The 26,144-nt window shown below is 33.9% G+C and overlaps 2 protein-coding genes across 3 annotated transcripts in view; both read right to left on the minus strand.

Moving 5' to 3' along the window:
* Positions 1-26,144, minus strand: part of klar (klarsicht) — a 74,400-nt gene that overhangs the window by 42,866 nt on the left and 5,390 nt on the right. For both annotated transcript variants that reach the window (XM_066391088.1, XM_066391089.1), the window contains exons 2-6: positions 13,132-13,238; positions 4,710-4,957; positions 4,492-4,641; positions 4,243-4,441; positions 870-994 (exon numbers count right to left, since the gene is read on the minus strand). In XM_066391088.1, the coding sequence (XP_066247185.1) occupies positions 870-994; positions 4,243-4,441; positions 4,492-4,641; positions 4,710-4,957; positions 13,132-13,147 (738 nt within the window). In that variant the 5' untranslated portion in view covers positions 13,148-13,238. The remainder of the gene's footprint in view (positions 1-869; positions 995-4,242; positions 4,442-4,491; positions 4,642-4,709; positions 4,958-13,131; positions 13,239-26,144) is intronic.
* LOC136409530 (nicotinate phosphoribosyltransferase-like) overlaps positions 1-26,144 on the minus strand; it is a 123,683-nt gene that overhangs the window by 27,095 nt on the left and 70,444 nt on the right. The window lies entirely within an intron of this gene.

A 26,144-nucleotide genomic window follows, 5' to 3' on the forward strand; every position in this document is an offset into this window, starting at 1 on the left:
TCGTGTAAATATATGACTATCCCACTTACGTAACCTTACCTCAAATAAAACACTATCCTAAACAAACACTGAATTACCTGGGACAGAAACTCAACTAAAGAACTGTCCTAGACCAGGAACTAAAGGGGGCTGGCTGCGAAAGTGCAATAAATTTTAAAAAGACAGCTAGTAATAGCTAATGAGACTGCTAACAAATACCCTTATATGTTTGCCAGCAGAGCGAGAAAACCCCATGGAACGTGCACTCAATACTTGGGCAGGTAAAGCTAGATCTACCTACATTAATACACTGGCAAGACCGAATTGGCTGGACTAATAATTCAACCTGGGAATCGAAAGAAGGGTCCAATTCCTTTCAACGTCAACTAAAGAATAAGTAACCCTCATGCAAGAAATTGCTGAAATGAGGTGAATGCCCCTAAATATTATACAAAGCGTGTTCAGTAGATTAAGTTTGTCTTAGGAATGAGTTTGCATATTATTTTTGCATTGTAATACAGGGCGTTCACGTTGTTCGGCTCCTCTTCAGATAAAGGAACGCAATGAGTGTACCTAATGTTTTCTCTGCTTAAACACTCACGATAAATTTTACTATTGTTCCCGCAGGGAAATGACAACGTATTTAACCAACAATAAATATTTTAAATAGGGACCGGAGGCAATTGATTAAATAGCAAAGATAACAAAGAAGCTGAATTATTGATGGAATGCTTGATAAAAATAGCGCTGACTCAACTTGCCAAACTTATATGTAGAATTGTATGTAAAAATAGAGGAAGTGATAATCATTGTAGTGTAAAATTACCAAAAAAATTACAAGTCCTTGCACGCGAACATAATTATCAAAAAGTTAATGGATAGGTACTTACAGTTAACTCTAAAGCCTTTGTTTCAATTTCAGTCTTTGTGTATTTGGCTCTAAAATCCAGGGGCTGAAGGCAGGACTCCATTATTTTGAACCAACTCCGCAAACATTTGAGTTCGTGGTCGATATCTGAAAGTGTAAATACATCCTTTTTTACGATGAATTTAATGGCAACAAATGTAAATTATTGACAGTTCTTTGCAGGGTTGACTATCGTTATTTGAAGAAATAGATCTAGGAATACCAAAGTTTCTAATTCGCCTAAAAACCATCCTTGACAAATTTATAATGCGTAGTTTTTTCCTCACTTTGTATAGTCGCGATTAGACCATCGGAGCGTTAAATAAGAAAAAAAAACACTAAATACCTCAAAAGTAACTGTTACGAGTTTTTATCAAGATGTTTGTTCAGTAGTTTGATATTTACAATCATAATCATGATAGCTGCATTTTACAATAACTTTAAGATTGCGTGTTCCCGAAACCAAAATTACACGGCAAAAACCCCAAGCAGCGCAATTTAAATTTTACACCTGAACTGTCAAGCGTCCTGTTATAAACATTATTCAGTTTTTAACATCAAGTATACTAACAGAAAAGCACTTATCCATTAGTGTGAACGCCCACCTTCTTCTAAGGTCTAATCGTCTAATTTTGCCTGACCTAAATTTTCGGCAAAGCACGCCAATGTGAGAATATTCAAGTTAAACACCGCTGCGCCGATGAAAATAAATAAAAATGCTTGAAAGTGTAGTCAAGAGGACGCAACAATATTACGACTTAAAGCAGGTAAAAAAATTCATAAACCGGCTATCATTTGGCTACCTATGTTGCTACTCTTTAAAGTTACCTGGTATATTAATCAATGGGCGCAGCCTTTATGGGTGAATACCATAAACGCCTTCTAGTGGCAAGTGGATAAACTTGGTATAGATTTCTTAGATACTCATTTATATCTGCTCCAATTTAACTAGATGGTAAAGTAGACATTATCTATAGCTACATTTGAATAACACAGATTTTGAACTATTTTTCGCCATCTTATGTATTATTGATAACGTGAGTAAAACTAAAACAAAAAATTGATAATAAATTTAGGGAAATGTTTTGAAACGCTATAAGGAAGGTGTAAGCACCACTATGTTTCGCTTCGTTTGCAAGGAAGCGCGAAAATGTTCTACCAAATGTGTGTTAAACAGATTAATTTTAATACTGAATCCACCAGATATCCAGACCACAATTTTTATTCACGAAATTATTAATCTGATATCGATTTTAGCAGCGTGTTTCACAATATATGAGCAATATTCCGAATACGTATAAAATACAATAAAATACATGATACATCTCTTTTGTCCTTTACGTTAGTTAAATTATTATTGTAACTAAATTGGAAAACCAGATAATAAATCAAATCATGTTTCACCAACATTAAATAGGAGATTTTGTTAGTAACCTTTAACAATTAGCCCAGTAAATGAGAATGGACTACATGACATCGTTAGGAATCTTTAGCACAAATCAAGTAGTGGTCATGATGAGTTATCAGTAAATGCTGCAAAACGTATTCCATGGGTATGTAAATCACTAATATGTATTATAAGTAATTCCTTAAAATTTGAAATTTCCCAAATCAAATAAAAAATTCATTAATTATTTCAGTACCCTTCATGACCAACTCAAACATGAAAATTATCGACCTATAAGTTTACTTATTTCACTTTGAAAAGTATTAAAGAAAGTCAACCTATTTAGTGATAGTCGGCATGATTACGTAAAGGGTAAATTAACACAAACAGCAAGGTTCACTTTTATTAATAACATATTAATCTCATTAGAGGAAAGAAAGATACCCGTACGTATATTTCTAGACCTAGGTAAAGGTGACATATTAAGCCATAGAATTCTAATAGAAAAAATAGAAAATCTTGGAATAAAGGGCAATTCTGTTGAATGGATAGAGTCATATTTGCCAGATAAGGACCAAATTATAGGAAGTGATATAGGTCATAATAGAAGTATATAAAGAACATTTAAAATCAACCGTCTAGTTCCTTAAGGCAGCATACTCAGTCCATTACTTTTCTTAATTTACATTTATAATATTTTAGATATAATCCGCCTCAATATACCAAGTACCATTATTAACTATGCTGAGAACCCTAGTCTCCTAAGGTCAAGAATGCATTGCAATGAATTTTGTCAGAATGCTGATGTCTTATTGGTTATGGCTAATGAAAGGTTTTCTAAAAACAAACTTATAGTTAATAACAATAAACCTAAAATGCTCGTCTAGCTAGTAATTGTTTATATACTCTTATACTTTCACTAGGGCAGTCCAGGCCAAAGTAGAGTTTTTCCCTTGTGATCTAAGTGCTCTTGTTCATCAGGGCACAATCATGTCTCTCACCTCTCTATTGACTGTTTATTGCTTATACCCCCAAATTCCCATTGGTAAAACTTGCTCTATATGCAGATAACACTGCTATTTACAGCAGCACCTACTATGCTTAAGCTGCAAAACAACACCCAACCCAGCATCTGATTAAACTTATACCATTTTTTTGAAATTAATAGAATCTCAAAATAAATGCAAGGAAGACCCAGCTTACAGTCTATACGAAAAAAAATCCAACAACAGAATAATTACCCTATGAACTGTGGAAATTATATCTATTCAACTCCACAAAGCAGTAAAATACTATGCTGAATAAACATCTATTTTTTTAACTCAATGGAAGTAGCTGATTAAATTCTTTTAAGCTGATTTTTTCCTTACCATAGTTCTCCCAGCATTTGCGTTTAATGTGGAAAACGAGAATACTAAAGTTATAAAATGCTTTCATAGTAGGTCAAATTCTTGCCCTTTTTGCTGTTCTTCGGCTACAAAACCCGAGTAAACATTTTATGACAAATTATCCTACATAAGAAAACTCCAACTTTCTATCTTATCTGAACTCAGTTGAATGAATGTCTTCCTAACTAACTAAGTAACTACAAACTTGTCCATAATTCCCGATTTAAAGATCCTCTGCATATGTTTACATACTTAACTGGTCCATGATAAATATCTTTACTACCCATTGCATTGATCCTCTCTTAATACTGATAATATTATAGGTAACAATCAAAATGGTACCTATTCCTTCCAAAATTTTTTCCTAGCGAAATTTAATAAAGAATTTAAAAAAAGCAATTTTTCATAGAGAGCCTGAAACGAATTTTCTAAACAAGATTAAAAAAGTGTCAAATGTCTTTGAATTCGATAAAATTATCGTGAATTTTTCATTATGGAAACTAACACACCGTGATAACTCTTGAGTGACAAAAAAATCAACTTATGGGTTTTAATACTTTTCAAAAAGTATTTTTTCCTACCCAAACAATTATCCTGATCGCACAAATCGCAATCGGACGGTCCCAAAATGCTGAGGATAGAATCCCATTTTGAGTTCAGATGCGTAGTTCTCCAGCCCACTTCCTCTTGGACTTCTGGATACAACTGAACCAGTTGACTAGCTTGATCGTTGAATAATTTTAGGGATGAGCTTTTTTCAAGGACCTTGTTTACACAACGCTAAAACAAACATTCATCAAGGCTTATTCATTGGTCAATTTTAAACTTACTGCTCGCAAAGCTTTATCTGTAATATTTTCTTCCTTCCCGTAAATAGTCTCTTGAACACTATTTAACCAAGAATAGAGTTCTGAGAATTGGGAATAGAACTCTTTTAAAGTCCATGTTCCTGTGTGTATTGATAAGTCACCATTCACTTCCTATAATGATTGAATATTTTGCATTCACCATATCGTCGAGTAACGTAATAGTTTATTTTATTACAAACCTGACACTTATCTATGAGATGGTTGTCCATTATATAATTGTAGTTGGCCTGTAAAACAGACCAAAACTCTTCTCTTTGATCGCTTGCGGTACTTCCCCATGATCTCCTAACAGCCGTAGCCTTTACTCGATTTTTTGTTAAACTGTTAAATTGCCTAGGCTTCACTAATCTTTCTGGTGTGTTCTCACTTGGGGTCTGCTGTAGAGACGACAAGGAAAAACTATTCTTTAGTGACGAGTTTTCAAAACCTGAAAAATAGGTTACTATTAAAAACTGCTTTTTACTAGGTGAGTGTTATTATTGGCTGTGCTCACGAGATTTAGCCAATTACTACAAATGCTTCAGAGCAAAGACATTCTAACGACCTTAGTGAGTCAATGCGAGATCCAGGCATCCTGTGCTCGGATTTTATTAATAACCACAAAGCAAAAGAACTCTTTTGGAAGATCAAATAGTTTCCAAGTAATTTAAAAGGTAGTTTAGGCGTTCAGACGGAAATGGCGAATATTTTGTTACCGCATTATTTTGTGAGTACTTTGGCGCCTTCGTTCACTAAAATAAATGTTTAACCTAAGGTGTTATAGTCAAACGACCTGGTTGTTGACTTTATGAATGCTTTAAGTTTATTTCGAGTAGGCACCTTTGTTAGGTAAACTCCAATTAATTTCACACATTTCATTAAAACTTTCCAAGTGAGAAACAAAATATAAAAAATAATTACTACCCGTAATGAGGACTAAAACTAATAAATGCTGACGTTTATGAGGTCTTTAAGATGCTTTAAACTCCATTGAAATTGTATGGTTTAGCGCTAAGGTATTAAAATTTGAAAGTGTCACAAGTTATTGCTTACGAAGAAAAGTTATTTATGCGTTTTGCTTTAAAGAATGAATGGGCTTAAATTATTAACAATAATAGTCTTTACGTGTACACAGCAGTCATTGTGTGAACGACACAAGATAGGTAAAATTCCCAAGAATTTTGTTAATCGCTTTTACAATCGGTTAATATAATTATTAAACGAATCCGTGATCAATTTTATCGATAAGCACCTGTGAAGGAATAATATAATTGCTTTCCAGAAAGACAGATAAGGAAACGTGGATGTGAATTATCTCGTTGGGTCCTCCCTTCGCATGCATGCCTTCAGGCCTCTTAGCTTCGTGGTCTTCATTTGCCTATCGAAACAACCATTTTCACCCAAGTTATAATAAGTAGTAGAAGAAAAGCGCTAGTTAAAGTCGCTGAAGTAGGTTAATACTGAAATTATCGTCTGATGGTATGAATTTACTTTCCTGAAAAACTTTTAATTAAACTTTATGAATCAGCATAACAGCTTTAAAAACGTCAACAATTAGTCAGCATCCTCTGTTATTTCCCATTAAGACAATCACTCATAATGACCGCTGATCGAGCGAGTTTCAGCCTAATATTAATATGCAAGCAGGGCAGTGATTACTTTCATTCCCACAATTTTCAACAAATTTTCAAATTTTAATTAGCCCTGGTACAGTTAGCTAAGGAATAATTCATACCTTATTGTCGCTAAACCAAAAAACATAAACCTGCTCAATTAAAATCATTCTAATAGCTATCAGACTTTGTTCTTATGTTCAGTTTCTAAACAAATTACCAATATTTATTTATAGTCGCGCAACAAACTATCTGGTAAAATGGTAAGAATATAAGGAAATTGGCGTATATTGCATGTGGAGAACTTGGGAAGTGTGTCACTCACTCATTCAATACATTTATTAATTATAGGATTGGTTATAATAATTCAACAAACCAACAGAATCTAAGATCTTAAGGTAGATTTATTAAAGTATCAGCCTCCGACATTTCATTAAGAATTTCTATCGATTTCTAATCAGTCAGTTTTGGACTATATCAAGCGCCTAACGATCTCAGGGAAAAAATCCATTTAATATGATATCCTGTATAATAGATTGCTAACTTGAAAGGTTGCATATCGATACCTTTTTGGGAATTGTAATTATCAAGATATCTATCTTCAAATCATGGGTAATTTGGACTCAGATGCTGAAGTGTTAGCCATCAAATAACAAAATCGTACATATTAGGAAATGACTTCGTTTACACTAAAATTTTATAATAGTTCAATTTTTCTGATGAACTCACACAGGGTTTTTGGACATGGAGGTACATTCCAAACAGTTGAAGATGAAGATGGTCTACAACGTGTTTCAGTGTTAATATGAGCTATAGAGGGTGGTAGAAAATCGAGTAAAGATAACGACTTTGTAAGAAAACACTAGTTGAAAATCTCATAGTAATAAAGATATAGATTCTTAAAAATATAAGTTATTAAAAATCAGAGTTTCTCATCATAATCCATCTCGTTGGGGTCCTAAAGTTATTGCGAAAATCTACAAGTACGAATTTGGGACTTGAGCTCAGGACCAAGGCAGTGAAAGATTAAAAAACTTCGATTTCAATTATTTAAATCAAATAATAAAAAAAATCTGAATTCTGTTCTTGAATGTGGAATTATAAATTACAAGATCTATTTGTTTAAATACCCAGAGATATTTTGATGACAGGTGACCAAATATCAGTATTAAATGTTTGGGCAAAGCTTCTGATGTAAACGTGAGTAATTGTCTAAGAAAAACTTGTACCTGTAGGTACTGAGAATATTTATTATTATTATTAATAACCTGCACACACAGAGCCAAATGAACGTTTATCTTTTCATTTATAACATTAGAAATGCTTAAGTACCTGAGAAATGAAGACCTTTTACATTGATCATTAATCAACTGTCAATACATTATTCCTAGCGTTTTACAGGCATGTAAATACGTTTAACAATTAAACGAAAAATAGGATTAGTCGAAAAAATATGTCAAAGATGTTAATATCTTACAGCCTAGCCTCAGCATAAGAACTACCTTGCAGCAAGAAAGTCAACGACAACATTCATGAACGCCACATATTTTTAGTACATAATGAGAAATTTATAAAGTTATGAACATGCATTCGTAGAACAAGAAGTGTGACTATTCGTTTGAATAAATCTTTAAATCCTTTCCAATTTAATATTTATATAAACGACCAACTAATTACATACAAAGCACACAATGGAAGAAAAGAAGCGATCGACCCGATTTAGAGATTTAAGAGTAAATATATAAAATGGCACCGGCTAATCTGAAAGTTGATACCTATTAATCCTTTTATGGGAGACTAGGAAAGAGTACTACGGTTGGATAGTGACAGTAAAAACCATTGTATAACTCGCCTATTTAAATAATTTGATGAAATTGGTAGGCTCGAATTGGAAATTTTTTAAAAGCATAACGTGGGTGTATAACGTACGCAACGTGAGCAGAGGTAAGTTACCTTTTAAGTTTACGACTGTTTTTGTATGAATCAATTTCGTTCAAAATAGTCACTCGGTTGGGTAACACTGAATGGCCAATGAGAGAGTTCAGACATTCTAATTCAGGAAATAATAATTAGAAGATTAAGAGGCCCTATAAAGAGCCATAGATGCCCAGAGAAAGTACTTTTTGTTTAAATGTTCACAAAAGTAACTATGTTTTTTATTTGTACAGAGAGCGTCCACAGGAAACACTACCAAAATAGCTTATCCAAAACTTCCTGGAAACCGTTTCCGTTGAATGGGGAATGCGTTTTCTCAAGACTTCCCAAGACAGACGGCGTCATTTGAAATATATCTTGCGATGAAAAGTTTTTATGCTCTGTCCTTTAAAATGTCAATTTCTCAAAGGTTGTATTTAGAACTAAAATTAAAAATGCTAAAAATATGTTCGAGATGCACTCGACTTTCCTGCGCGAAGTCTGGAACTAATCCGAAAATTCTTATCTTAAATGAAGAGCAAATTAAGGGAAAGTGTTTCCAGCTAATTTGCTGATTATGAGCTTCAATGAAGACCTTTACTATGTCGTTAACAGTTTAATGATAAAAGCCCTGTATTCACGTTTAAGCATCATGAAAGAAAGCTAGTTATGATGCATATTTGATTAGAGAGTGCCGAAACGTGAGTTATTATTTTTCCTCCTCTTAGGAATCCGATTGAGAAATTATTTCTTGTTAAGATTACTGCATAGGAGTAGCTGAACAAGGAAAGAAATGGGATTCAAATGGTGGAAAACATTATGTGTTCCCAAACCATGTCGCTTAAGGCTGGCCTCTTGCGCTCAAAAGCGTAGCACATGCTTTGTAAATGCTAAAAGTGAACAGTGCAGACTAATTTTAACTTTCAAAGTTATTTCTTCGAATGTCTATTGGACAGCGGGATGCTTAAGAGCTGAGCAATCTCAAACATTGGTTTTACGAGTGTACTATGAAGGCCTCTTGCCATAGAACCATTAAAATGAACCGCTATCCGAAGTGAACTGGCTCTATTTATATTAAATATTACACAGGTCTTTACTAAAAATACTTTTCAGATCTCAGGTCCACGACGATTTGGAAAATGCAGTTATGTTTTATACGAGTGAGGTTTGGAAGAAATGTTATTTTTAGTGGAAGCTAGCCAAAGTTAACATACTAGAGATGTCAAATCTTCGCCTTGTTCTTGCCCACAGATATGTCACTTACGGGTAGTTGCAGATGTAGCAACTGAGCAAATTTTTTGTGTGAGTGCAGAAAAAAAATAATGGAAAATGTAAAGAGCACATGACGACTAAATACACAGGGTATCCCTGAAACGACTGTACAATGCTTGACCAAAAATTCCTGAACCAAAAATAAGGCGTTCTAGGCAAACATGCCCATATCCAATGTGGCTCTGTTTTACCGCGGCAGGGCGTCAAAGTTCTCAAATTAATGTAGTTTTTTCAAAATAATTGCTAAATGCTTTTATCGATTTTCACTAATTTTGGAACCAAGAGTTATTACATAAATTGGCGTGTTTTGACGTGAACAAGATTTTTTTAATGCGTGGGAATACAAAAAATGAGGCGTGGTTCGTAAAGAATATTTTGTATTTTTGCTACCTCCTGTAGGAATATCTTTTTTTCTATGCCGCAAGCTGACTCTATTTTGAATCTTTTTTGTCTCCTGCAAAATTTTCGCCAGGCATACAGTTTCTCCACAAAACAATTATTTACGACGCCTTGCAATTTATCATGGTTGTGAAAACAATGTTAAAAAAATGTATTTGGCGTTTCCTACGCAACAATTAAAATAAATATTCGGCACATCTGACATACCGATAGTGTTTAATACGATTGTTGCTGATCGGAGTTGAGTTTATTGTGAGTTAAATAATTTTTGGCCCTTTAAAATGGAAAATTACTCTATAGCTGAGAAGGTTGACATGTTTCTCGAATATGGATTCTGTGAGGGAAATGGACATAAAGCGTCAGAGTCTATGGTCACAAATGTCCAAATCGCAGACTAACCGAACCGTCAAGCTTTCGCGCGTATTGAGAGGCAACTTAGAGAAACGGGTAGTTCTATTCCGAATAATGTTAATTGAAACTTGAAAAAATTGAGAAGAAAAAAAATGGTACCATCCCAGTTGATTGGTAGAATATTTATGGAAGTAGAAAGTATCAAATTCCTAATCGAACTCCCGATAATTCCCAATATAAAAATAGATGGTAAGAAAACTTTCAGGGAATCCATCGAGAGGTAGAATTGTATTTATATTTTTACTTCAAATATTGAATTAGTTGCCTGCATAAGTCAGAAACGTGCTATTAATAAAATTAGAAATTCTGAACTATTTGATGAAAGAAGAGACGCCACTGCAGTGCCACGACACAACACTCATGGCTATTATTCCTATGAGAATTCTAAGTTCACATACATTATTCCGCTCTCGAAATTGTTAAGTTTTTAACAGACCGAGACAAAATGTTAAAATTGATAGTGTATATTAATTATGAATATGACGTCTTTAATACCGTATAAAATTCTAAATTAGCATTGCTCTCAAAAATCTCAGACTTCTTTTTCCATCAGGTTCTCTTTGCAATGAGAAAAGTATTTTTTATTGTGTCAAGGAATGTTTGTACAATGAAATTGCTGTCTTGAATTCGCAGCTTTTCCTCCATTTTACTAAATCTGGAAACATCGCATGCTACTTCCTATCGCGTATCGTTTCCAAGGCCTATTTACTGTACCTTTACAAAAGGCAGGTTGTAAATTTTTTATATGTTTTCGAACCGATATCACTTCGTGGATGTTTCACTCGAATGTTAGCGCTGCGATGAACAAGATATTAGTAAAGCGCGCTGCCCCAATAATCGGGATAATCGGTTTTTTTTCTTCTAAAAGACTCGTGAGTTACGCCATTAGTATATCCATGATTTAGTAAGTGAAAGTACGTGGCGTTTAACTGTCATTTTTTGACTGAAAGTGAATGTTGCTGACGTGATTCTGACTCACACTTAGTACTCGGGGGGTGAGTTCTGATTGTTCTCTCTTGTGATTCACAGTTAAGTTTTGTCCGATCAATGAGAACGACGTAATTAGAATTTTAGTTGAAAGTCGAAATTACTTGCAATTTTGGCTCTTTTGGAAGGTACTTAGGACCATATTTGGACGTGGTCGAAGAATGATATTGCAACTTGAGCCGTTTCAAAGATTTTTAAACCTTTTTTTAAAAATTAACACTGTTTTTTCTCTGGTTTAGTTCTCAACCGTGTATGCCTTTGCTTCATATAAAATTGATTCGAAACTTTAACTGTTCTGATAATTTTTTTTCAGGAATTGCATTTAAAAAAAAATTAATATTGAATTATTTTCAAAAGTAATATTGAATTGTTTGTATTTCAGGTTTCAACTGCGTACGCCTTTGCTTCGAGTAGAAATTAACTCCAAACTCTAACTGTTTCAAAGATTTTCAATATTTTTTCAGGAATTAAAATTGATATATTTTTTTGTGTTTCAGATCTCAACTGTGTACGTTTCTGTTTCGAGCCGAAGTTAATTCGAAACTCTGTTTTGAGATTTTTTTCAGGAATTAATATTGAAGTTTTTCCAGAAAATAATATTGAATTTTTTATGTTTCAGGTTTCAACAGTGGCTCTCTCTGCTTCGAGTAGAAGTTAATTCGAAACTCGAATTGTTTCGAAGATTTTCATTTTTTCTTTCAAGAATTAAAATTGATTTTTTTTTGTGTTTCAGGTCTCAACTGTGTATACATCTGCTTCAAGTCCAAATTAATTCGAAGCTCTAACTGTTTTGAAATTTTTTTTTAGAAATTAATATTGAATTTTTTGTGTTTAAGGTTTCTACTGTGTTCAGGAACACTTTGTATATTTAACAATTCACATTCGCTTATATTTATTTGGATTCTGGAGCCTTAAACACTCATCTTTAGACACCTCGTCTTAGAGCACTTTCAAAACTAATCTCGTATATCAGACAATAAAAAAAATATTAAAAAAATAAATGAATTACAAACTATCTAGACATCCACGGTTAAAATTTAACGAGTGGCAAAAAATAGGTACTTTACAAATTTTCAGGAAAAATTCGAAATTCTTGAGGTTCCATTCTTCACTTACATATATCGACTGATTTCAAAACTCGTTAATAACGTTCTCTAAGTTTAATTTTTTGGACAAATTCGGTTTGTCCAGACTTATAGAGCTTATTGAGACGATTGATTTGAAGTAGTGTTTGATTCCATTGGCTCACAAATTCTGTAGATATCAACAGCCAACATTTTAAAATCGACAAAAAGTGAGTACCTCTCACCCATTGACATTTTACAGGAAATCAACATTTTTGATGAGTTGTTTTTTTTTATTTGTATTTAATATTGATCCCGTATAACTCAAATTAGGTTTAGATCAATAGCACATGCATTTTAGGCAGCTTAATTTCACTATAGATATAATACAGAGAAATTCTAACAGTCAACCAAAATTGAAAAACAAGAATCAAAAAGATTAAAAGCTCAAATAGACTTTGCTTTGTTTCTCAATACAGAAGAAATAAGAGCAAGTGAATTTTCATCAGCACATCGCGGACACTTTCTATAGCAATAACTAACAGAAACGAGATCAGTTTGAATGGTATATCACTACCTACTACTGAATGGCACATCAATTAACGTATAACCTAGAGAACACTATCTGCAAAGCTGAACTTTACCAATCTGACCTTTTTGCAGAACCTTTAGCCCATGGGTCAATAGTTTTTCGTTTGGTTGCGCTTTTGTTGCAGTCCATTGTATTTTTACAGGAAAATCACAATCACGTCCTAGAATTTAGAAAAATGATCCCCTTTATAATGAACGGTTTAACAATCAATAATATCGTTAAGCGCTGACAGAACAGTTAGAGCAGCCGTATTCTTTTGAACGAAGACCGGGCATGAATCAAGACGTGGTCAAATTAAAAATCTTCTACAGTTCCATGTAACTGTTACAAGATTTTCTCGCTTGTTAAGGCAAAATTTGCTTCTACTTACTTATTCCTACTGGCATGATAATGCTCCGCCGAGCTATGTGTTGCTGCTATCTAGTGGTTCCTCGGCTGCTACCTTTTAGGCACGTCTACAGGTTGATTTGTACTGCCCTGAAACAAAACGACATTTCCTTGAATAAAAAAAAAACGAAATCCGCTTTACAAGATGTCTAATGATAACGTTAAGCTTGAGACCTTGTCAATCAGAACCAAATCGCACAATTATATCTAGGAAAAATCTATTTAGGCAGCTTTTCAAAAAGAAGTAGAGTGAGTATAATTCAGCTTATAGGAATAATTACCGTCAGTAAAAGGTATTATTAATTAAGCCTGATGTTTTGACTGCCGATTGATTAATTAACCGGCTGACAGCTATATACGAGTACAGGGGCCGCTTACGCCTATTTTTACGCTCGGCCTGCAAAGCATCCTCAATTGCTAAAAGTTGGTTGCTGAAGATTTAAATCACTTAATTCGCTTCCTTGCAACAATAATCATCATCATCGGATTAATGGAATAGAGATCTAATTTGCATTCAATATTATATAAAAATATCGCTGAAACCCATGAGAAAGTTTAAATTTCATTTAAGTCTTCATTTATTTTGATATTTTCTTACGAAACGTCAGACATTGTGTTACCTTAGACATTAAGAGTTTTATTTTAAAAGATGAGAATACGGCATAAACGATTAAATTTAAATAAGAAAATATCGAATAAAAATAAAACAATATTTTTCAGTTACGATACATGCACGAAACTGCATACCATCAGTGGACATATTGTCAACCGACTGTGCCTTTTTTTAAGTCCATTGAGTTGGCTGATTTTTAACTGAATCTGCAGCAATATCGAGTTGAATTTTGTCAAAAATTGTCGAGTTGCCCGTTTCCGATTTTAAAATTGGAACATGGGCAAGTATGTATTAGCCTAACATACATGGATTGTAGCTTGTGGAATATTTGATTAAACTTATTACTAAATAATTACTTTGAAAATGACGATAATACAAAGAATGGAAACCATTTCTAATTTAAAATTTTAAGTTATTTATTAAATTATTTTTGCCACAATAACCTTTTTTGCCTTAGTAAGTTTATAATCATTACATATGTAATATACACATCAACAACATATAACAAAAAACTTTTTTTTTGTTACTAAATGACGTCTGATGTGGACAGAATATATCCATATTTTTCAATCGCTTACTATCTATAATCGGCCGATTGTATCAAGAAGATTCAATCGGCCGGTCCATGATTTCACCGATTGTATCCAGGTCTGTATGTGACTTAAGAGATGTTTTAGCAGCAAATTATGGAATACTTTTTTAGATAGTTCTGATACAGTAAAGTCAAGAGTATCTCAATATTTTTTTAGCCACCTGCTTAAAAAAATCCAAAAATCGGTTTAAGAATTTTTAAAAGAAAATTTACTACATTTTTAAAAAATTAAATATCATAAGGTACCAAAATTAATAAGTCCCTCTCTGCCTGTGGACGCAAGAGTGAATAGCTCTTGGCCAATAGCTCTAAACCAATTCATGGAAGTTCTAAAAAAAAATTTTGAGGATTGTGAGGCAGTAAGAATAATGAAAATATTTTTAATAAAATATATTTTTTTTAATACGCTGATTATGAGACCTGAATGGCAGACCTACGTCTCTGGTTTCGTAAACAAGAGGCATATAACTGATAGTTGCCAAGTCACTGCTACCAAGAAAGGATCAAATGACTTTAGGGAGCAGCTCGTAAGAAACTTAATAGAAATGTTTTCTTTCTTGCTGTAGGTGGCTTTTTGGCATCATTCATTAAAATGGGCATGCCGCTAGAGGTTTTAGACAAGACCCATAGAAACAAACCTACTACCTATTCTAACTGAAAATACAAAAAAGAGTTATCGGCTAACATTTCGAAGCCTACCGTATTACAATGGGCACTATTTTAGGGAGCGAACCCATTATTCAAGCTATTATGGACGGATATGACCGTTCCTACACCTCGTAACATGGGTTATGCATTGATCTGAATGAATCACCAAATAAAAGTCCTATTAACCATACGTTTTAGCATTATCGGACACGACCGATGATTAATTTTATCCGCTTAATAGTTCCCATGTACAAGGCCCCTTCACTAGGCACTATATCAAAAACACCAGAAAATGAGATTTAGTGCGTGAGTAATGAACTTGAGACATCCTGTATACTGTATAAAGAGTAAGTAGGTATAAATTGATGGGCCAACAACCCAATATGGAAACCAACAGTGCACCGTAACCATTACGTAATGAAAAAAATGGAGTACCTCGGTTGTTGACTCATCTAGGTAGTACATTTGAACAGATTAATGAAGAAATGGGTGTGACCTTTATTAATTTAGGTACAAGAATATAACACCTACAAGCTTTTAAATTAGATTTCACGATTTGGATTGTTCGCCCGACAAACATTATTTAACATTTCAGTACAACTTAAAATAGATTTTTCAAACTTGCATGTTTTTACAAAAAGCAGTAATTAGTATAATCGGGCATGACGCAATAGCAAGTAGTGAAGGTCATGTTTTCAAATTTCCAGCCAAGTAATTTGAATTATATATAATAAAACGAATTTTTTTTTAGTTCAGCCCATTTTCGTATGTTGAAAATGGCTTATCAGCCTATAACAATGAACGAGACTAAATCAGGAAACTTTAGACAATTGAACTGTTTTCTCATTGAAATGCAATATACGATCATAAGTCGGTTATAAATACATGATTCTTATAAGTGATACCAAAAAAACTTGATGGGAATGCTAATGGGCAAACCAAAATAGACAATGATCAATGATCTGTCTCTCTTCAACGTCAATCTTTAGTTCAAGCGGTTTTTAACAGATACATCAACAGATCTTCATTCGCTACAGCACATTTTAAATTAGTATTACATACAGTCCGAAGTAGGGCTAGAAAAGCACATTTTTGGGAACGAATTAAGTTAAATTTATTTTATTTATTCCTATGCCATAACATGAGAGTATTCTCTGTATCAAATTTGGCTTTAGAGGTGCTGACACCTCGAAAGTAAAATATTATTGTTTTTAAATTATATCACAATGTAACTGAAAATTCAGAAAAATATTCCCTGAGCGGAACAGTTTCTTTCTATGGAATGTGTGATTTCAGGGACGAGGCGTAAAGTCAATATTAGCTAAAACGTTACAATTTACCAAGGGATTAGAATAGTTAGATAAATACATAGCGTATTTGGAACTTTAATCAGCAAGTTATTTGCTTACTCACATTTGCAGCTGCATTAGGCACTGCGGTGTAAACAATACAGGAAGGTTAATCACCTTGCAAAGCTGAATCTTCCTAATAATTTTTCAGTTGTGAAACGTGATATTTAAAAAAAACCTTGCAAAAACCCCATGTCTTCATTCTCGTTTGTGTATTATTCAACTTAAAAATATGAAAATTGCACTTATATAGACATTAGTGCTGGCTCGTCAAATTTATCAATTTTAGTCACTGGACCGTACTGTAACAAATCATTCGAGACTGGACGATCGTTGAAGAGATATCTCATATCGTTTTACTTACAAGCATTAACATTGTACGTTATCCTAGACTCTTACTATAATCAGAGAACTTGATCAATCATTGAAAAAAGATGTCTTGGTTTTAACGACAACCCAATGGTGGCCTAACCTTTTTAGGAAGTGACATTGCTGATTCAACTCGGTGCAAATTGTTGCCGCAACATCATGTATCGATATTTATGTAACATTGATCCAAAGGTGAAAATTTTAAATACGGTTCGTTTCAAGGTACCATTCCCCGGTATTTATTAATTCGCTTTCAGCAAAATGCTTCAAGTTTCGGCTGCAGCAATTTGGTCCTTCAGGACCATTTACAGCATCTTAAATATGCCTTCTTTTTAATTATGAGGCGATATAACGTAACACGCTATTATAGACAGATAATACTAGTAATATCGAGGAAATTATATAATTTGAAGTAATTACTCTATTTATTATTATGAAGTTTCTATACTCATTTCACGAAGATTTTTTCGCCGGTTAATTAAAATCCAACCTGACAAAGAAAATCCAATACGTTAATTCCTTAACTAAATATAAGATATTAATTTCCAATTTAAACTTTACCAAAGTCATACAATGTATGATTGGCAGTATTGTGCAGCATGAAACCTAGGCTTGCGTGACTGAATCTAAATAATTTTCTTAGAACGATGACAATAGGGCTGCGTTTCCAAAACTTTTTGGTGTTACCCTACGACGAATTATTAATGAAATAGGTGCAGCCATACACCACTAACATTGCGGAGTTTTAGGGTTTCCAACCAAGCTCAAAAATGTTCGGTCACCGAATTTTAAGGCAGAAAACGGACTTCGACTTATTTCATATACTGCAAAAACTACCTGACAATCAAGATAATTGAGGGGTTCCCTGCGTGCCAACAAAAGAAAATTACATCGCCGAAAGCAAAGGGTCATCGATCCAGCCTTTTTGAAATTACACTTTGGATTTTCAGAACTGCATCAACGTGGGTCCGATCTTTATCATCATGGCATTTAATCCTTTTCTGCAAAAAATGCAATAAGTAATAATCATCGTGCGTGTCGAGAATTCAAACAAAAGTGTCCTATTCGAGGTAATTCGCTCGATTTGTAATATTAATGGGCTAAACGACACACAATTAGACTTAGAGAAAATTATTGTTGTACGCCTGTTTTAAGCGGCAGTTTGAAGGCCTTGGAAGGAGAAGGGGAGATGTCGTGGATCGTCACATGGATTTCATGAATTGGCAATTCAAAAATTTCTCGTAATGTTTTAAACTAACAATGAATTGCGGATTGCAGATAACAGTTGTGTAAAGGTTTAATAGCAATTTAAGTTGACGCCTTAAAGTAAATATCCAGAGGACTCCTTGTTGTATTTAGGATAGGCCACATGTAAATGGACCGAAAATACTCTGGTTTACACGTAAAATTAGAAATCAGCTCGTAAAAATTTTTTGATACAAACTATAATGCAGATTTCATTGTGATTAATAACTGGAAAATTTGATACTTGACCGTTTGCCTGTCACATAATAAAGGCATTGGTGCGCTCATGCTCAAAAGGCAAAAAGGCCATCTGGTACCATGTACCAGATATGCACGCTGCTAATAAATACGAGTATCTGCGAATAGTTAATTCTAATTTTTTGCACGATCCGAATACTGACATTGCTAGAATGATTTTCCACCTACATCGCAAATTTGCCACACAGCATGTCGGCCTCAGTGCTTATATGTTAGTACCTACTTGTTAAATGTTAGATATACTGTTAGGTGATTTTTAGGAGAACGTTTTAGTCGGTGTACAGTAAGATAATTGAAGTACTGCACTTATAATAGGAGAAGTCAATGAACTATAAATAGCATATAGGGTTTGGATGGTTGGTTGTGTCCGAGGTTAGTATCGTTTTAAGAGTATTTATTCACAGAAATTTCACACATTGTTTTACTAGAAAATTTTAGATACAAAATAATAAAAGATGGCGAGGAAATCGCTTTCAACGCGCATTCATATACAAAATCATGGGCAGGAAGTTTCATCATGCAGTACCTAGGTGTCCAGTTTCGAATTTTTTTTGAATTGCTAATTTTTAGTCCTATCGACTGATGTGGGTTCTATATTGATTAAGGATACCTCAAGTGAGGTCGTGGCGTTTTGAAAACTCAATATCAGAAACTTTCATTATGAGATTCTCTCAAAGTCGTGAAATTACATATCAAAGTAACCCCGTATTTCAGAAACTAAGAGGTTTTACAATACGGTGTAGGCTGGCTTGTAGAGTTCATGAAAACGATTACCTTAAGGTATTTTTGAAACAAATTCCTCCATGGGCACACGAACTCCTAAGATATTGGCACTTAATAATTGAAAAATTTCAAAAATTAGGAGCCCTCAATCCTTGGGAAACTCTTAGAAAACTTCTGAAAATCTCGAAGTACTGTTTTTCGGTTTGCTCTATTCATATTACGTTTATTTAAAGGTCCATTCGAAATCATGAACTCAAATAATAAATAAGTAACATTGTGAAAAATAGTACATGAAGTGAGGTAAATTTGTTTTCCCTCCACTGTTGGTTTGGAGGAGAGTTGATAGTTTCCGGTCAGTGGAATAAATGCTTGGGCCAGTATCATGCGACACTTCATTCAAAAAGACTGATTTTAAAACGGAAATTACGACTCAGACATGATAAAATTCCTCTAATACAATATGCGCCCGTTAAAAAACTTACATGAAAATGCCGATATTGCACATTATTTCTCACGACTCGGAATCACGTTCTGCCGACAACCCGGTAGTAGCACAGTACAAACGCGGATCTGCATGAGTATCATCACAAATACTTCTCCGAGGATTTATGATCATCAGTACATCAACATTAATTGTAAAAACCTTTTACTTCTATCTGTTGAATTTTAAACCGACCGTGGAAAACAACGATAAACCCGAAATCTGTCGAGTGATTAGGGGGTAATTGAGGCATTCCTAAGTAATTATCGAATTGGATGCGGGTTTTCAAAATTAATGCTACAATTAAAATCAGAAGAAGTCATATTTTTTGCTAAATGTAATGTAAAAAAGGCTGTGTAACTAAGAAGTATTTACACAGAGCTACGGTTCACAGAAACGTGATCTCTTGAAAAAAATTGCATCCGTTAGAAACACGTTGAAACATATGGGCCGTATGCATGAGTGTATTTCATTTGAAAAATTACATCTTATCACCTGCGACTAACCATTGACATTTAATGCTAATTCTAACACACCATACATCACGGGCCTAACGGTGAGTTGGTAGTCATAAGTGTCAAAAGCCATATATGCGCGTATAAACGTACTTTTATGTTAATATGATGGGAAATGTAAATTCTGCGACAACCAAAATACCTGAGTATAATTGCTACAAGGCTATATTTACATACTATAGTTGTTACGAGAAGATAATAACAATAATTATACTTATATATGTATATGCAGCGTCAAGTTTCGTATCGCATTACTTAATGCCATTGTTAATAGTTTTTTGCTTAAAGGCGGTAACTAGTTTTATGCACATAGGTGTTTCCGCATCTACGGTAATTTGCATGAGACATAACGAAATATCGTAAATTAAAAATTTGAAAAGAACACGTCGCGTGCATCTTGGAATACAGCCTATTCGCTTTCTCTGCGTTTAGTACCTCATTGTAACGTGTGCCATTATTTGCCTTAGCCACAAGGGAAAACTTAAAAAAAAATAAAACCATCATGCCCATGAAAGGGAAATCTAACTATTTAAGATCGCTCTCCTTTCATTCTTTGCTATATATGAGCAACGATCATTTATCTCAGTTGACTATTCGGGTATGCTTACTTGAAGCGTATGTGTCTATTTTAAATGGAAATAAATTCAGTCATAACATCTCATACGCAAGACAGCAGGCAGTACTGGTCCAAAGTCAACATAGTTACTGTTACTTTATGCATGTGTTAATCTTGACATATTTTTTTTTGTTTTATACCTTATTTGTCGTTCTATTGTGACTAAAAATAGAATACAAGTGGGTGGATTTCAATTGCTGGAGAGCAGTTTCCTAACTTTTCTAATTGGTAATACCGATTGTGGAAGAATTATTTCAAGGACTGTCAATATTGTTAAACGCATGTAGTCTATCCATGTATATGATAATTGCGCAATAATCGTGTCTGTTCAATAAATACCCTTGAAGTTATGAAATAATGAATGAATCGAGGTGAAAAAAATCACTGATTAATAATGAGACCTCTGCTCAAACATGTTTCTAATAGCTCTCAGGCCACTTGAACTGTATGCACAAGAAAATGTTCTAAAAAAATTCAAGTAAATAGTTGAATGGGAATAAAACATTGTAGCTATTAAATGGAGACGCAAGAATTTCTGCACACTCATTGAAAATTGTTCTGCGTTATTTGAAGGTATCAATTGTTATAGGCATATCCCAGTATCCTTAGATAAAATGAAACTATTTCTTAGGTATTTCTACAGGGTGTTCAATTTAAAAACCACCAACTTCGTATCTTTTAACTTATTTCAGATATTCGCTTGTTTTATTGGATTATGAGTTCTGACACTTCAAGAAAAATACTTCAATTTTAGTAGTTACTAGTTTTGCTAATAAGTCTTTTCTAGCTCTTAAACGCGCTCCTAAATATACGGAAAACCCTGTACCGACTATATTTCCATATATAAATGATTTATAATAACTATAAATCATTTTTACCATACACAAAATGTGTTACTGCATTCTAAAAAATTTTAATATTCAACATTTTTAATCAATACTAGACATCCTAAAAACAATAACTCATAGCATAGAGACATAAACATAAGGAAAAAGTTAATATTTTATGGAAAACCTATTTCAACGCCTAAATATACCTTCGATTTTTTGGTCAAAAACCGCACGTATTTTCCTAGTTCCTAAAGAGAGCTGGCTACAATGCAAAATTGAAATTTTCAAAGAATGTGCTATTTTATGTTATGTATGTTCTTGGAGGTGAACTCAACCTTCACTTTTGACACCAAATTCTTATCGTACATCGCATTAAGAAATATATTGTAGACTTAAAGCATTACACATGTATTTTGATATCTATTTATGTAGACACTAAAGAAACCCGTTAGAGTTGTATTATCGAAACTGACCGTAAAACCTGTCTATGTAGGAATACGATAGCTAGACCTAGAAATCCAAAAATAAGGGAACTTTCTAAAGCCACGATTATTAGCCTTAAAAAATAACGTCTGGTAGCACATATCCATGAGGCATCTGGCATATATATCCCAAGGGAATCGGAAGTGTGTAAGTTTCGTGTTGTAGACGTAGAAAATTTAATATGATAGTTGCAACCTGTAACTATGCAAATAAAGCCGAGTCAATGTGCAAACGTAAAAGTCCTTGTCAGACATAAACGCTATGAAAACGGTATAATTTAAATAAAACAATTTAGGAGAAACAGCCCCTTTAGCGATTAATCTGATTTAATCACGCTATAAACGACAACGAGATAGAAAGGATAGAAGTGAAAAACCACTCTACCTTTAAACGAGAATACTTGTAATCTAATGAGCATTTAAACATCTGAAATAGAAGGTACTTTATAAATATGTCAATAATAAAATTCCTTTAGATAAATCAAACATCAAAAAATCAATGCCAGAAGCATATGGGCACTACACCAAAATCATTAATAACTCAAACATTATGTCAAGACCTGACAGCAGGCGAACCGTTTTTATTATTTAATAACATGACTTCCGCGCCTTTATTATCACAAGACTAATTAATTTCATAAGTCCCACTAATTAAGACAATATGAATGTATTTTTGAACTTCTGTAATTCGCCATATCGGCGTAATACATTTATACGTAAAAACGCTGTTTTGAAAGCAGACACCATGTCACGCGGTCGCGTTAGCGCACCAAGAACCCAGAACCACCCACGAGAAATTTATGGAATGTGTACTAAATGAACTACTACGGGAAAAATGGGATTTTCTAAAGTGAAATTTCCTATTAATTAAAAGGTCCTGCGACAGTAGAATGAGATTATGGCATGCATGTATAAGATTGTGACACTGACACCACATAAACATATTCGCTATCTGATAACTAATAATGGCAAAAGTGCGGGATAAATTTATGAGGATATTGGATATACGTACATATATAGGCATTAGTGGCAACTGCACACTCTTATTTTATCGCAAAATATATGAAAAATGTATTTATAATCATATCAATATCAAATATGTAAAGGGGAATCAACTCGAGAAGCCGCACTACAGCTGCGGTCGATGTGGTGCTAAAAGCAGCCCTTATAGTCAGACAGACATGCCTCTGCAAGTTACTTAGTTTGCTCCTTGCGATGCTTTGCTTGCCCCTTGAGTACCATACAATGGCCCTCTGACGAACCTTTACACGTCCCAATGGAAAGTCTTGTTGACCTTTTTCTAAGTATACGCTCTAGTTTAAGGTCTTATCCAGGGCTATACCTAGATATGCGGCCGCGGCTTTCTCCACCTCGCAAAGAGAACTATCACTGTTTTGCTCGGGGTATGCTTCCTCCATAGTAACTAAGAATAAGAATGACAAGGCTATCGGCATAGGTCTATGGGCCACAGTAAAGGCGATAAGACGCCTACCTATAGATGGCCTATGGTAGCCCGAAAGCGGACTGTAGTGTTAGTGTTCTATAAGAAAATGGTTGCCACTCTCTTCTACGTTCGTAAAACGACTAAGAAGTAAAGAATATCACTTTTAAAGCAGCTTTTTACCAGTTGTTTTTCTTTTGGAATTTCATAAAGAATCGATATTATCGTGCTTTTTAAAAAATTTCCAAACCTGCACACATTCATGCAATTCTTATGTCTTATCATATCGACTCTTGGGATGTGAGCAGTTTTTAAACTTCAAAAAGAGGAAACGGGAAGCCAATCTAATACGTTAAGGATCAACAGGCCCTACTTTAATAGTGTCTTATTTAATGGGTTTAATTTTAATCAAGGCATTATTATATGAAAAAAGTAGGATGCGAATGATTAAAGGTATAATTGTGGGCGGGCTGCGTGAAACAGACAGCAATCAGTAAAGCATATTCACCGTTATATAGGGTTAAATAAGATCGGCGTTTAAATCCGCCAACTCCTGGCTCAAATGATATAATTTATTACGTGAAATCTAATTAGTGCTAATATTATAATAATTGTTTTTGTGCATAATTATTGCCAGGCACTCGACCGTTTTCAATGACTGTGTTTGCACGAAATTGTTAGCGTTACGATAAATTGAAGGAGTTTCACCGGGTCGGGAAAAGTTGTTACCTTAATGAAGTTTTCCAATTTATTTCATTACAAGACAAATAAAATTTCAGCAACATTATATGTAATGAATTTGATTTAATGTGCTGGTTGACAATTTAATTCAAATATATGCGAAAATTCCTCGATAAATGAATTGTTAAATGAAGCGTAACTCCCAAGATTTCAAGATGGTAATTAGTTGAATTTTTAATTTTCTTCTTCTTTATTTGTCAGTTTCCTCTTTGCCATTCTTATTTTGACTATAATAATGGTCATTAAAATGGGAATACGAAGAAAGCGAATCATATTTTCTGCACCTCTTGTTCTATTTATTTGTCGCAATGGAGCATTGACATGTTAAGCTGACGTCATAAAGATTGCGCTTAATTCCTGAAAATAAAACGGAACTTTGACAATAATTAGTGCTATTATTGCGGAAATCTTAATAAGTTCAGTCACTTTCGTATATTACTTCACCCTGTCACTAGCAAGATTATTGAATCGTTGATCCACCCCATAACAAAAGGACGTTATCCTTACTGTAGAAAGACGTGTCAAATATCTAAGTATAGGGAATAGGGTCAATATTGGGTTTCCCTTGTAATATTAGTCATCAAGTCCACCCTTATTTTGTCGAGAATGCACACGATAATTTTAGGCCCGCTTAGAACCATAAAATGACTAAGATTTTACATATTCGCTATCTGTGTTCGTGAGACCTGGCTATATCAACTCTCGTCTAAAGCCGAGCACAGAACCTATTTGGCGAAGTAATTGAGGTACGCCTTTCTGTCATAAAAGAGCCAATGCCATGTACAAAACATATGTGAAAACACTATAAAGCGAATGGGCATCCACGCCTATGTGATTACACTAGCCATAATCCGCTGTATTAAAGCTTTTCTAAAAATGTTAGCACCAGTATATATTTATTTTTTACGTGACGACTATAGTTGCAAAGCAATTCCTGAGGTATTAAAGGTTTAAAGCTGTTTCTCTTTAAAATTAGTCGAAGATATTTTAAGAAATTTGATGAATGAATCTAGTAACAAAATTACTAATATATAAATCATGGTCACAAGGTGCAAATTAAGAAATTATTCTAATAAATGCATCAAGTAGTAGGTATTACTTTCTCCCATATTCCTTAACTTCTCAGTATAGTATGAAGTCATTAATTAAGCGCAGGTACATCCTCATTTGCTTAAATGTTACAAAATGTCTACTAACCAACTTTACATCAATAACGTCAGGCTTGCTATCATCCAAGTAAATATTAGTCACTAATAAAAATCAAGTGAAATACCCGAATACGTTACAAATACAAAATCAACCTAATTAATATTAAACACAACTGCACGATGTTTGGTGTTCGTATTAATAAGTATGTATGCAAGTAATATGTGCTTCTAGGTTTTAATGATGCAGAAGTAAGTGCTCACTGCCTTTTCGTGACAACCTAAAGAAATTCTAATTGCCCATCTAATTAAGACTGCAGTACAACAACAAAGGTTGACTTTTCACCGCTTGCTAGGTGCCTAAAGCATCCTTTCTCTTGTCATGGCATTTAATTTAATTTTGATGAGAAACCGGAATTTTTTTAAAAACTACTCTGTCCATCATTACGAGTTATTCATTTTGTCATTTTTGCGGATCCCAATAATGAATATAAAACTTCGATATTCTTTTTCTATCACTTTTAATAAAGCTGAAAAACTACAATTTTCGAAAAACTCCTGGAAAATAAAAAATAAAACGGATACCCCATTATTCTCTAGAGAGGCGTGGTGTACTTGTTCTCAAATATTGATCACATAAAGCCAAAATACTACAATTTTTGGCAAATTCCTCGAAACTAAACATTGAGAGATTAGATAAGATTTATCATGAGTGAACGTGCAACTTCCACCTAAAAGATCTACTTGCCTTAACATTTAGCATAGTTCGTCGAGCAGATTCGATCTACTAAGGAAATCAATTATGTCATTTGAGTGAGATTTTGTGGAAGTCCGAGGGACAGATCTGTATACTTTCTAGTTTCTGAAACATTTTTCCACCAAGTAGACATTCACTTAGGATGTGCCCAATTGTTTCCTCATCCGCCATGCACAATGTGCACTCAGTGC

Source organism: Euwallacea similis, chromosome 6 (assembly GCF_039881205.1).
Source record: "Euwallacea similis isolate ESF13 chromosome 6, ESF131.1, whole genome shotgun sequence".
Classification (NCBI taxonomy): Eukaryota; Metazoa; Arthropoda; class Insecta; order Coleoptera; family Curculionidae; genus Euwallacea; species Euwallacea similis.